The sequence below is a fragment of the Kogia breviceps genome, chromosome 9 (genome assembly GCF_026419965.1).
Source record: "Kogia breviceps isolate mKogBre1 chromosome 9, mKogBre1 haplotype 1, whole genome shotgun sequence".
NCBI lineage: Eukaryota > Metazoa > Chordata > Mammalia > Artiodactyla > Physeteridae > Kogia > Kogia breviceps.
The window spans coordinates 27478098-27491752 of record NC_081318.1 but is presented as its reverse complement, the minus strand read 5'-3'; the positions used below and the strand labels follow the sequence as shown (position 1 = coordinate 27491752).

The following is a 13655-nucleotide window of genomic DNA, read 5'->3' as shown; positions in this document are numbered from 1 at the left end:
TGCTCCCAAGAAGCGGAGAAAAGTCATGACATTACAAGAAAAAGCTGAATTTTGTGATATATATTGTAGATTGAGGTCTGCAGCTGCAGCTGCCCACCGTTTCAAGAAAAATGAATCCAGCATTAAAGACCATAATAACAAAAAGAACAAGAAATTCATGAAACCATCGCTGCAACTACAACATCAGTGTAAAAACCTTACACGTTTTGTGAAATAACTTTATATCTCGTATTGAAATGCAGCTTCCATGTGGATGCAGGATTGCTATAAGAAAGGCATACCTATAGACCCTAATGATTTGAGAAAAAGTGAAGTCATTATATGACAACTTAAATGAAAAGGAAGGTGAAGGATCTAAAGCTGGAAAATTTAATGCCAGCAAAGGACGATTTGATAATTTTAGAAAGAGGTTTGGCTTTAAAAATGTGAAGATAACAGGAAAAGCAGCTTCTGCTGACCAAGAGGCAGCAGAGGAGTTCCCAGATGCCATTAAGGAAATAATAGAGGAGAAAGGATATCTGCCTGAATAGGTTTTAAACGTAGACGAAAGTGTCCTAGAAGTGCCCTGGAAGAAAAATGCCACAAAGGACATTTATGAGTAAGGAAGAGAAGCAAGCATCAGGATTGACGAATGCAGTCAGGTTCACGATCAGGACTGCCCTTATCTATAAATTTGCTAACTCTTACTGAAGGGAAAAGATAAACACCAGCTGCCAGTCTTCTGGCTAGATGACAAAAAGGCCTGGACAAGGAGAACCCTTTTTCTGAATTGGTTTCATCAATGCTTTGTCCCTGAAGTTAGGAGGTGCCTTGACAGTAAGGGACCACCTTATAAAGTTCTTTTGATATTGGTGAGTGCCCAGGCCACCCAGAACCCCATGACTTAAACACCACAGTGGTCTACTTGCCCCCAACACATCTCTAACTCAGCCTCTAGATCAGGAGGTCATAAAGACCTTTAAGGATCATTACACATGGTACTCTATGTAAAGAACTGTCAACTACAGAAGAGAACTCCGAGAGAGAGAACATCATGAAAGTCTGGAAGGATTACATCATTGAAGATGCCATTGTTGTTACAGAAAAAGCGGTGAAAGACATCAAGCCCAAAACAATAAATTCCTGCTGGAGAAACTGTGTCCAGATGTTCTATATGACATCATAGGATTTACAACAGAGCCAAGCAAGGAAATCCTGAAAGAGATCATTGATATGGCAAAAAAGGTGGCGGAGGGTGGTGGCAGTGGTGGTGAAGAGTTTCAAGATATGGATCCTGGAGAAATAAAAGAGCTAACAGACACCACACCAGAAAAATTAACAGAAGATGACTTGATGAAGATGAGTGTTTCCAAACCAGTGCCAGACGATGATAAAGAAAATGTAGAAGAAGCAGTGCCAGGAAAACAAACTGACATTAGACAATCTGGCAGAAAGAAGGGTTCTCGGATTATTCAAGACTGCATTTGACTTCTTTTACAACAGGGACCCTTCTATGATATGGGTACTAAAACTAAAACAAAGGAAATTATTGGGTTGGCCAAAAAGTTCCCTTGGTTTTCAAGTAAAAAATAAAAGACACATTTTTCATTTTCACCAAGCACTTTAGTGAACAATGTAGTCACCCATTTGTTCCATTATCTTCTGCCACTTTTCAGGCAACATCATAATTCCATCTTCTAAAAACTTTTTATCTTTTCGAGCAAAGAACTGTCCCAGGTGCCTTTTATAGTCTTCCAGGGAACTGAAATTTTTTTCATTTAAAAAATCCTGTAAAGACCGAAATAAATGGAAATCCGAAGGTGCAGTGTCTGGTGAATATGGAGGATGAATCAGAACTTCCCAGCCAAGCTGTAACAGTTTTTGCGTGGTCATCAAAGAAACATGCAATCTTGCATTATCCTGATGGAAGATGATGCGTTTTCTGTTGACTTAATTCCAGATGCTTTCGTCAAGGGCTGATTTCAGTTGCTCTAACTGGGAGCAGCACTTGCTGGAATTAATCGTTTGGTTTTCCGGAAGGAGCTCATAATAGAGGACTCCCTTCCAATCCCACCATATACACAGCATCGCCTTCTCTGGATGAAGACCGGCCTTTGGTGTGGTTGGTGGTGGTTCATTTCGCTTGCTCCACCATCTCTTCCGTTCCACATCATTGTACAGTATCCACTTTTCACTGCCCATCACAATTTGTTTGAAAAATGGAATGTTTTCGTTATGTTTCAGTAGAGAATCGCATGTGGAAATACGGTCAAGAAGGTGTTTTTTGCTTAACTTAACGTGGAATCCACACATCAAAGCGATGAACATAAACCAAGCTGGTGCAAATGATTTTCAACGTTTGATTTGGATATTTTGAGTATGGTGGCTATCTCAAGCATGGTATAACATTCATTTTTCTCAATTAACATCTTGATTTGATTGCTATCAACTTCAACTGGTCTCCCTGACCGTGGAGCAGCATCCACCGTGACATCTCCAGCACGAAACTTCGCAAACCACTTTTGACACGTTCGATCAGTCGCAGAACCTTCTCCATACGCTGCACAAGTCTTTTTTTACGTTTCGGCTGCGTTTTTACCTTTCTTGGAATAATAAGGCATAATATGCTGAAAATGTTTTTCTTCCATTTTCAATATTAAAATGGCTGCACAAAAATTCACCAGTTTTTGGTAAGCTGGTTTTTTTAATGCACACTGATATGACAGCTGTCACAATACCATCTAATAAAATTGTTTCGAATGAACTTAAAGACAACTAAAGCACTACTAGAGCCATCTTACGGGAAAAACCGAACAAACTCTTTGGCCAACCCAGTATGATATAGTTCTATAAAATTAGTGTGCCTGCCTCTCCTGCCTCCCCTTACCTCTCCCTCCACCTCTTCCACTGAGGCCACTCCTGAGACAGCAAGAAAGACCAACACCTCCTTTTCCTCCTCCTCCTCTTCAGCCTACTCAACGTGACGACGACAAGGATGAAGCCCTTTACGATGACCTACTTCCACTTAATGAATAGTAATCATCATGCTGTACAGTTAATAAATTTATCTGTTGTGTGTCTCTGTGTGAAAATCTAATAACTATACGGCAAGAACTGTATGAAATATTTTTGTGTCATCATCAATCATTACCTAAGTATTCATCATGTAAAACACTGTGTGTTAAGAGTTGAAGTGGATAGCCGCTCCTTACATAGGCATAAGGTGAGGGATATTTAATATAAAATTAATACTGTGTTAGTTTTCTTACTGTTTTACAACTTTGCTTTTGAAGAACTACATTACCATACAGTATGTCACCCTCTCTCGTAACTGGAGAAACTGCTTATCGGCCTACCTTCACAGGCAAGTGGTTTTTGAAAAAAAATATAACAATGTTCCCAATACAGGATTATGAATATGACTGTACTAACATAGGCCATAAACATTTTATAATGATTCATTCACTAGTATATAGGCTAGCTACTGTGAAGCAACCATATCGAATATGCTAGGCTACCATAAAGCAATCATATGGCTGCCTCTCTGTTATCGCTGCATGAATTATTATACCTGTAAATAGATATAAATTTCTCACATTCTTTTCATTTTTGATGTCTACTGTTAGCATTACATATAACATCTACAGCGTTTGTATTATATTAATAAGACAATATTGACCAAATTGATGTAGGTACTAACAGAGCGATTATTCATCTTGTAAACAGATGATGTAAACTTACAGCATGGATAAATACAGTTCAGTACTGTAAATGTATTTTCTCTTCCCTATGATTTTCTTAATAACATTTCCCTTCTCTAGCTTACTTTGTTGTAAGAATACAGTATATACTGTACAAAATACAAAATACTGTACAAATACAAAATATGTGTTAAATTAACTATTTATGTTATTGGTAAGGCTTCCAGTCAACAGTAGGCCATTAGTAATTAAGTTCTGGGGAGTCAAAAGTTATACACAGATTTGACTGCTGAGGGGGCTGGCACTCCTAACTCCCATTGCTGTCCAAGGGTCAACTTACGTATCTGAAATTCTAAAGTATATGACCCCATTAAAATCTGCTATTCACCTGGGCTGTGGTCATTTTGACAATAATTCTCCCCACCAACAACTATTCAAAGTTCTTCAAGTGCTCCTGAGAAACCTGTAGTCGGAACTAAATGGGGAGAGGGAGCAGAGGTGATTGTTCACAGGCTGATCTAAGTATCATCCTGAATACATATTAAGAAAAGATGTCGACACATTTTAAAGAAGTTTCTTAAATCTGTGCTAGGTTAACGTTTAAATGCTTTCATTCGATTAGCTGCGGTCCCTAGCCATCGTTCTCTTCCTAGCTAAAGCTTCTGAGATTTAGAAAGTTATCATAATTCTCTACACATTGCAAAATCATTTTCAATTAAAATCTCCTTTCAGCTCCATTTACTGCATAGAAAAATCTACCATCCATAACCTGCCTGAAGCCCTGCCGAGCAAATGTTCCTCCTGGAACTGAGAGATCACACATAAAGGCCCAGAAGAAGCATGTGAATGTTAGGCAGGTTAGGCTCTAGGTCAGGGGTCAGGAAACTACTGCCATGGACCAAATCTAGCCTGTCCCGTTTTTGTATAACTTTTTTAAAGCTAAGAATGATTTTTACACATTTTTAAATGGTTGAAAGAAAACAAAAGAAGAGTATCTGTGATATGTGCAAATTATATGAAATTCAAATTTCAGTGTCCATAAATAAAGCTTTATAGAACACAATCATGCCCATTCACTTACATGCTGTCTATGGCTGCTGCTTTTGTGGTATAATAGCAGAGTTGAGCAGCTGTAACAGATACACCATATGGCCTGCAAGCCTAAAATGTTTACTATCTGGTCCTTTAAAGAAAAAAGTTTGCCAACCTCTGCTCTAAAAGATTAAACAATGACCTCAACCAATTCAGAGATTCCAAAATTATCTGTCACTATAGAAATTCTAATTAGAACTCTTTGAATTTTCTGTGGAGTCTGATTCTCTACTAATCTAAATTTCAGACACAGAAACTTTAAAATATGGTTTAGTTTTCATAAAGTTAATGGTGTGACTTTGCCAAAACGATTACAATTGGTTTCAACAGGGCTACTTTTACTTCTGTATAATTTAATAAAGATTTTTCTTTAAATTAAAATTTATTTAAAAGTCTAGAACGATGGATTGCAAACATAGTGCAATATTCTTTATATGAAGTTCTAAAATAGGCAAACTGAACCTATGGTGATAGAAATCAGGTCAGTGATCCTTTTTGAGAAGGGAGGAGGCATGAGGGAACTTTCTGGGGTGATATTTTGATACAGAAGTATGGACCACACAGGTAAAGGTATAAACTTATGCATTTTAGGGTATGTAAGGGTTAGAAAAACACACACCAAGAGAAAAAGTAAAAACAAAATTTTTTTCAAAGATGTCTTATAATTGCTTTAAAATTCCATTAAGACAGGCAGTCTAAACCGAAAGGAACAGATACTTACAGATTTCAGCTGAATACCCTGCCGTATCTGGTCTAAAAGCGCATCCCTTCCAGAGCAGGACACCGGTCGACTGTTCTGTTCCACTTTTTTTAGCTGAGCACCCTCTCTGATTTGATCTAAAAGCGCTGCTTTGCTTCCTGCAGAAGTTGGAACTTGATGGTCACCATCGGAAGGGAGGCCGGGGGGAGGTGGCGGTCCTGGCGGCGGGGGAGGTGGAGGCGGCGGGGGCGGTGCCGCTGGCCCCGCCACCGACATTGGTGGAGGAGGTGGCGGTGGCCCGGAAGGCGCTGAGGAGGGTAGGGCTGGAGGAGGGGGCGGGTACATCCTGTTTGGCGGTGGCGGAGGCACCCCGACACCTGGCCTGGACGGAGGCGGCGGTGGCGGCGCAGCCGAGGGAGCTCTTGAAGGGGGCGGGGGAGGAGCCCCTCTTCCACGGGCAGGAGGGGGAGGAGGGCCCGAGCTGTGTGGAGGCGGCGGGGGAGGAGGCGGCCCTCCCCGGGATGGTGGTGGAGGTGGTGGTGCTGAAATGAAAACAGAAAAAAAGAAAAGCATGCTTTTCGCCCCACAAACATGATACTGAAAAAGCGGCTCACTTCAACATGTATTAAAAAAAAACAATATGAGGGGGAAAAAAGAGGCCTCATCTTTGTATGTTACTTTACAAAGATATCTGGGCACAGATGATATCTTACAACTCTGGGACTACTCGGCCTGAAGATCGCCTTCCTGGTCTATCTTGAAAAAATATTAGCTAAAATAGTAGAATTTAGTTTTAGGAATCAGCATCACTTCTCAAGGTAAGGGAATAAACACATTTTTATGTAATAATAATAAAACTAAAACAATGATATCAAACATTTTGGGCAATAAGCAACATTTTACATTTTCATAAAAATTAATGGATACCTTCCCTCTTTAAAGAATCAAGTATATTTAGTTGTTTTATAAAATTAATTTACATTCAGAATTAAATAGCTAATGCAGTATAATCTATTAGAACTTATTCAAGTTAATCTGAGCTAAACTCAAATACAATACTTTTTCTTTGACAATGTAAATCTTTGTCACCTAACTTACATTTGTAATTTATAATGTCCTACATTTTTACATGTATAGAACATATAATACAAGTTATGTAATAAATATATATTATAGTGATATATAATACAATATATCATGTATATATTGTATATATTGTACTACATTAATAAAAGATGGTCAGCAATTCCAGTGATGGCATTAAGGGAGGCTGGTTGCTCAGCTGAAATGTTCAACTACTTATTCAGGAGACATTAACAAATGAACTGAGAATTTCTAAACACTGTAAAATTAAAGTTATTAATAAAATATTAACATTATCCTGGTAGTAATGACATATACATTCTTATTTTACTTAAGGGAAAGTGTAAGCTAAAATAGAGAAACAAATTCAAAGTACAAAATTTATTACATTTCTAGAGACATGATTTTACCAACAGCATACACAAACTTACATAATAATGAACTTCATTATTTCTCCGTTCATTTCAAGAGTGACTAGAAAAAATAACTATTCTTAGGAATAAAGAAATCCTAAAGTCCACAACAGCTATTTGTATTTACTGGTACAAACTAATATATTACTGATGGATATTTCTACAATCTATATAATAAAAATACCTGCCTTAATTTCAAATAATAATAGGCTCAGATGCTCAATAATGCAATGAAACCAGAGAAGAAAAAAAAGCCCCCCTCAGTTCAAAGGAAATCAAACAGTATCTTCTGATTTTATTTGGGACAATCATGGGAAATACACTCTAAAATGTTATCAAATATAGTCATAAACATTAGATGAAATATACAGAAAGGCCAAAACTCACAAGGGTACTGTTTCCTGGCATAGAAACTTTTAAAACTGGAAATAACATATAGCTGCAAACAGGAGAGTCATCCTACTTGAATACAGGCCATCACTGAGGGAAGTTCCTATGATTTACACTCAAGGCATACTGGAGATCTGGGTGTTACAGCTAAGGTTCACCCAATTTTCTCACCAGATCCAAGGCAAGGAGATTTAAACTTGCTAAAACCAAATTCTTTTCCTAACAGAATTTGTAGTAACAGGGCAAAACCAAGAGGATGTGGCATATGTATATTATATATACTCCCTGAATAAGATAGTACATCAAATCCTTCAAGTGGATACAAAGATTTCATTTTAAGCAGCTGAGGTTTACATTTCAAAAAACAATTTTGTCTGAACTAGCATTTTTATGATTTAGTTATTTGTTAATCAAGAGGAAAAGGACCCACTCTATTCTACTACAAAAGGTATTAGTCCATCATTTCCTGTGGTTTCACCAAGGACTCTGGAACCATAATCTTTTCTATGTACAATGATGTATCTCTTCAATAGAGAGATTTAAAGTTCTTTTGAACTGGGAATAAGCACATTTATTGGAATAATTTGGGATTCAGCTAATACCCATTCAAAGAGACAGTAAATTATTGTTCAGGCAAAGGGAGAGCCTTAATTGATAGTGAATAAGTTATCAGCTGCACCAAGTTTGGGTACAGCACAAGTTCAGCATTTCTATTATCTGAAAAGTGAGTGGAAACATCTCTATATTTTCATGAGGAAAACATCTATTACCAACTTTCTATTTTTACAATCTGTATTATGCCTACATAAAAAAAAGGAAAGTATGCAAAAGATAAGCCATATCCCAAGGTAAAAATGTGAAAGAATTAAAACAGGAGGAGAGGAGAGATGGCACGTTAGTTGGGTTCATGTGCACAAAAATGTCTGCTGAGCAGATCACACACCACTGTGAGAAAGTCTGGCGGCCTACAGATTTTCAAAACTGAGTCACACAAACACCAGAATCAGAATGACAATGACAGTTCTTAGATATTTAATAAATATATAAAGTAAAAAGCATGACACAAAAGTTACAACAAATGAAACTGTTCTTACTATCAAAGCTAGTTAGAAAAGAAGAAAGACTGAGGCTTATGGAAAAAACCTCGTCTTGATGCTGGCACTATAAAGAAAAGTTGATATACTTAACTTTCAGATCAAATTAATATTAAGAGTAATTGGTAGATAACTCTAGATATTTATTTAAGGGAATTATAAGCAGAAATTGTAAAATAATATAAATATAACTAATATTTTAAAGAAATATAGTTTTATAGAATTCAGGAAACTATTCTCATGCACTCTCATCAAGATTAAGCAAACCAGGCAAGTGTTATTCAACACAAATTTAAATTGATGGGAATACTAACAACTCTCTGAGTAGTCATGTATAACTGCGCGTTTGCTTATGTTTAGCCCTCCCCACTGCCCCAAATTAATGTAAAAATGTAAGTATGTTTTATGTAGGTTATTGAAATAATGCCAAGTGTGAAAAGCAATCACTAAAAATAAGTATATTAAGTAATAATAAAAACAGTGGTGCTGTTAAGAGGTAATCCACAGAATTTCAAAAAAATTATCTAAATTACAGATGAAATATAAGCTCTGACTCATATAGAAATAAACTTCCTTTTTTACTTTAGCATCTATGTAACGTTAGTTACATAGCCCCAAACATTAGTTTGAATAGAAGGCAGAAAACCTTACTGGATGGATGTTAGATTTGGAGGCAGGATAAATGAGTTCTAGCTTCTTTGAAAATAAACACATGCATAATTTAGTACACTGGGCCAAATAACATCCCCCATACATACCACTCCATTGTGGTGGACCTAAGAATAGATTATTAGAAATTAATGGACTTCAAACAATCGCAAAGACAGACACACAAAAAGATACATTGGAAATCACAAGGTCTCCTACTTTTTAACAAATTTGATTACATGATTTTACAAAATAAATTTCAAGAGATTTGATTCAAGTTTTACGAAATATATTTTTATGACAACTTCATAAACTTCTCCGTCTCTAATTTTTTTTTATACTTCTGAACACACATATATGTTTTACCTAGAAAACACTTCCTTACTAAAAATCATTAATCTGTCTTTTCTATTCTTCCTCTAAAAAAGTGTACCTTCTATAAAATCAATCTTGGTTGTCTAAAAGGTTTCAAACTGGGAGTTAGATTCCTGAGTATATGAACCTTGAGTATAAGTTCCCAAAGCATGTTTTTTGTAATGCCTGTGAATTCTTTTTGTTTTAGGCAATTTAATTGAGGAAAGACCTTGTCTAATTTGATGTTTTAAAAGCAATGAGAATAAAAAGCAGTAATAATAAAGTTTAAAAAACAAACTCAATCAAGTTAATACAGACAACTCTCAGTTACAGATATTCAGGTGAGAGGGCAGCAGTATGGACTAACAAATGTCAAGAGTATTTATAAACTTATAAATTCAGAGAACTCAGAGAGACCCTGAAAATATTTTGGTATAAGGTGAAGGTGAGTGGTAACAGTGGAGAAAAAGAGAGTCAAGGAACAAACTAGGGGTCCTCAAGACCTTTCATCTATACTAACTGTAACTACAACTCATTCTGGCAGCATTAAAAAACAATAATGTTGCTGTGCCCCAGATGTTTTTATTAAAAATCCATAGAATTTGGAAATGTAATCTTTTCATGAAATAAGATAAATTAGCATCATACTAGTTTCAGTGGAACTAGTATTGTATTTCCATAACAGTAATTATGACTGTATACTTGTTTACATACCTGTTGTCACACCAGACTGTAAGATTTCTGAGGGCAGAAACCATACCTTTATATATAAATAGCCTGAGTAGAGACCAGTGCTGACATAACAATGTTTACTGAATATATGAATGAGTGAATGAATGAACATCAGCAGTGAAAAAGATACAGGTAAGTCAAATACCTAATTGAAAATGAGTTAAATTCTTCAGAAGAATGCTATGATTAACTGGACCTTTTGTTTTGCTACACTATCTATCATGAGTATGCAAAAACTAGGAAGAAGAAAAGTAACCCCAAATGAATAAGGTGGCAAAGAGATAACTGTCATATTAGAAAACTCAGAATTAACTGTATTTGCATTTTATTGTAATAATGTTTAAGATATGACCAAAAAACACGGTGATTTAAATAAAATATCAGATCTTAAAAGGTTGCAAGTCATTTGTACTCTCAGGTACCGAATGACAAATTTTATACTTTAGCCAAGAAAAATAATGTATTTCAAAATAAATAGATTTTCATTATTTATATTCTGAAAATGCTTATTATACGTTACAGAATTCATGATTATATTTAAATTACTACTTCTGAATTATAATAAAAACAACATTGATAGTGGTCTCTAAGATTCAGTAAGTGAAATATTATGGAACTATTATTTTTTATTCTAAAACAAATAGCCAGAAGATTTTGTATGAATTTTCATTAATTTAATATAAGACTTTTTAATAATAAGAAAAGCGTTGACAAGTTTTTCAATTATACTGAAATAATGTAAAACACAGTATACTGGGCCAAACTAGTTCTCCATAAATTTGAACATTATGCTTAAGGAAGGTTCACATGAACGTATGTAGCTGTCGTCCATGAAACTGACCTCAAAAGATTCAAAAGAAAAAAATAGATCAGAATGCCTGAACAGAAATAAAAGTTACCTTGCCTTCGTAGTTCATTTTTAACAGCTTCAACACCTCCTGTTTTTTCAATGAAGTCATATATAACTTTTGATGTTTCTCTGTCTTTAAGCTGTGCCTCTGAGATTCCACACAGATCAAAAAGATTCTTCAATTCTGGATCCAAATTATTCAGCTACAACAGACAAAATAACTGCTAACTATAAAACCTATGTCAAATTTTTTACAATAGCAAGTTGAAATATTATTCTCATATCTATGCCCTTTATGAAATTATTTTCTTTTATGTTTATAAATTTTTAATATAGATTTATATGCTAACTAAAATGTCTTACAAAAAATAGAAAAGATAAGAACAAAGAATACGTTTTATATTTTATCTCATCTCTTTGTTCCCTACCTTTAAAAAGAAGGCATCTCATTTAAATTTTTACTAATCCTTGCAGGACTCAGACATCTCTAATGCTCACCTACTATTCCACCTTGTCCTAAATACGATTTAGGTATAATCACAAATAACCACAAAAAAAGTAAATCGTTTGAAAATTTGAGGTCAAGGACCTCTTTATGACCCAAGCACCCTGTACAGTGCCCAACACAAAGAGGCACTCAAAAACACTGTGGTGTTAACATTGTAGTTCTAACAAAAATAACCAAAATAATTTTTGACCCCAATCACAAATAATATTTCTTTTCAAAATAATTTTTCCAAACCCTGGTTATCTGCCAAATGCTAAATACGTAACTTAGGTAACCAAGTTTCAACTATTTTGCTCACAATGCTATAAATTAATGAATGATGAAATTGCCAAAACGAAGAGTAGAATAAAAAGATCTAGACAATTTTAACAACTGGATATTCAGAATTTGATTACAGTACTTTCCAGTAATTTGGTATATATTCCCCTCCAATGACCACTTTGCAGAAATAATTTTCTTCTCTTGGCTTTCAAAACATAGAGTTTTTAACATTATAGTAGATAAAGCCAAGGAGTTAAAAAAAACTTTCTCTTTAGAGACTTAGCCATCAATGATAGAACAATCTATGATTTAAAACCTCAGCGGAATATGAACATAAATACAAGCACATTCCAATAAACACTAGAGTTAACAAAAATGAATAAGAATAAAAGTCTAAAGACAGGCCATGACATTCCCACATATTTAGAATAATAATGTGTATGGCTTGAAAAGACACTTACATCAAAGCCAGTATTCGGATCCCAACCAACATGTCCAATGTGCCTAAAGCAGTAGATAGAAAAATATAGAAAAATAAAATGCATAAATGGCATTAAAAACCTAATATAAATGAAATCCAATCCACTCAGTGAATTTTTGGCCTGAATAGTTCTCATAAACATAACCATATTCAGGGAAAAACTGTACAAGTAGTCAAGAAACCAGGATTCTAGCCCAGGCTCTGCTACTAATTTAGCCTTAACATTTTTGCACAATCTTTCTGAGTATCCATTTCCTAAACAGACAAACTAGCATAAGAACACAAGCATTATATGTATGAGAGGACAGGAGTTTTGTAATGAAGTAATGAAATAATGGATAAAAGAATGCTTGAAATACGTCAAATAAATACCAAAGGTCTGATGCTTACTATAGACTGAGTGTGTCTTCCGAAAATTCCTATCTTGAGACCGAATCCCCATTGTGATAGTTCTTGGAGATGAGGATTTGGGGAGGTCATGAGAGTGGATTCCCCAAGAATGGGATTAGTGCCCTTAAGAAAGAGGTCCTGGAGAGCTCTCTCGCCCTCTTCCAACATGTGAGGACACAGTGAGAAGATGGCTGTTTATGAACCAAGAAGTGGGACCTCCCAAGACACTGAATCTTGTCTGCCTCTTCCTTTCTCCAGAATTGTGAGAAATAAATTTCTGTTGTTTATAAGCTACCCAGTCTATTGTACTCTGTTTGCAGCCCAAACAGATTAGGACAATGCCTTTAGGCAATTTCCAAATATCATTTATAGGGAAAAGTGAGATTTCATTTTCATGTCCAACAATTGGTTGAAAAAAACAACTCGAATTTTTCTTTTCTCATGGGTGGAAAAGTAAATAAACTAAGATTAATAAAAGGTCTACTGAGCAACAGCCTTTAAAAAACTCCAACAAAATTTATAGCTAAAAAGGTATGCAAGTGATAAATATAAGGGTTCTCCCAAAAAGCAAACCAAACTTTCTAACAATTAAAAAAATCAAGAGCAGAAATGAGTAAATCAAAAGTAAAGATAAGAATAATAAAAGAACTGTCTTACTGGAAATTGCTTGGTGTTCCAATATCTGCCTTAGTTAATCTCTTCTTTTTAGCTTTTCCTTTTTTCTTTTCTTTGGTGTGGGAGATATTGTTGACTTGTGGACCATAAAATCTATTTGTTGTAATTTCTGGATTTTTTATGTCAACTGTTGCCATGGGTAGATTAGGGCCTGCAAATAAAGTCAAAATAATATAAAAGGGATATAATTTAAGACAACAATTATTACAATCATAATTTATAATTTAAATATTTTTTTCCTGTGGTTGGAACACTTCATTACTATAAATTATTTAAATTTTAAACCTGCATGTTAATTTTTTAT

At 35.2% G+C, this 13655-nt stretch overlaps 1 protein-coding gene across 2 annotated transcripts in view; it reads right to left on the bottom strand.

Annotated features, from left to right (window-relative positions):
- WASL (WASP like actin nucleation promoting factor) overlaps nucleotides 1-13655 on the bottom strand; it is a 66290-nt gene that overhangs the window by 7122 nt on the left and 45513 nt on the right. The window contains exons 6-10 of one of the 2 annotated variants that reach the window (XM_059073783.2): nucleotides 13334-13502; nucleotides 12267-12309; nucleotides 11086-11239; nucleotides 9211-9228; nucleotides 5494-6014 (exon numbers count right to left, since the gene is read on the bottom strand). In XM_059073783.2, the coding sequence (XP_058929766.1) occupies nucleotides 5494-6014; nucleotides 9211-9228; nucleotides 11086-11239; nucleotides 12267-12309; nucleotides 13334-13502 (905 nt within the window). The remainder of the gene's footprint in view (nucleotides 1-5493; nucleotides 6015-9210; nucleotides 9229-11085; nucleotides 11240-12266; nucleotides 12310-13333; nucleotides 13503-13655) is intronic. The other variant, XM_059073784.2, reaches the window with a different exon arrangement.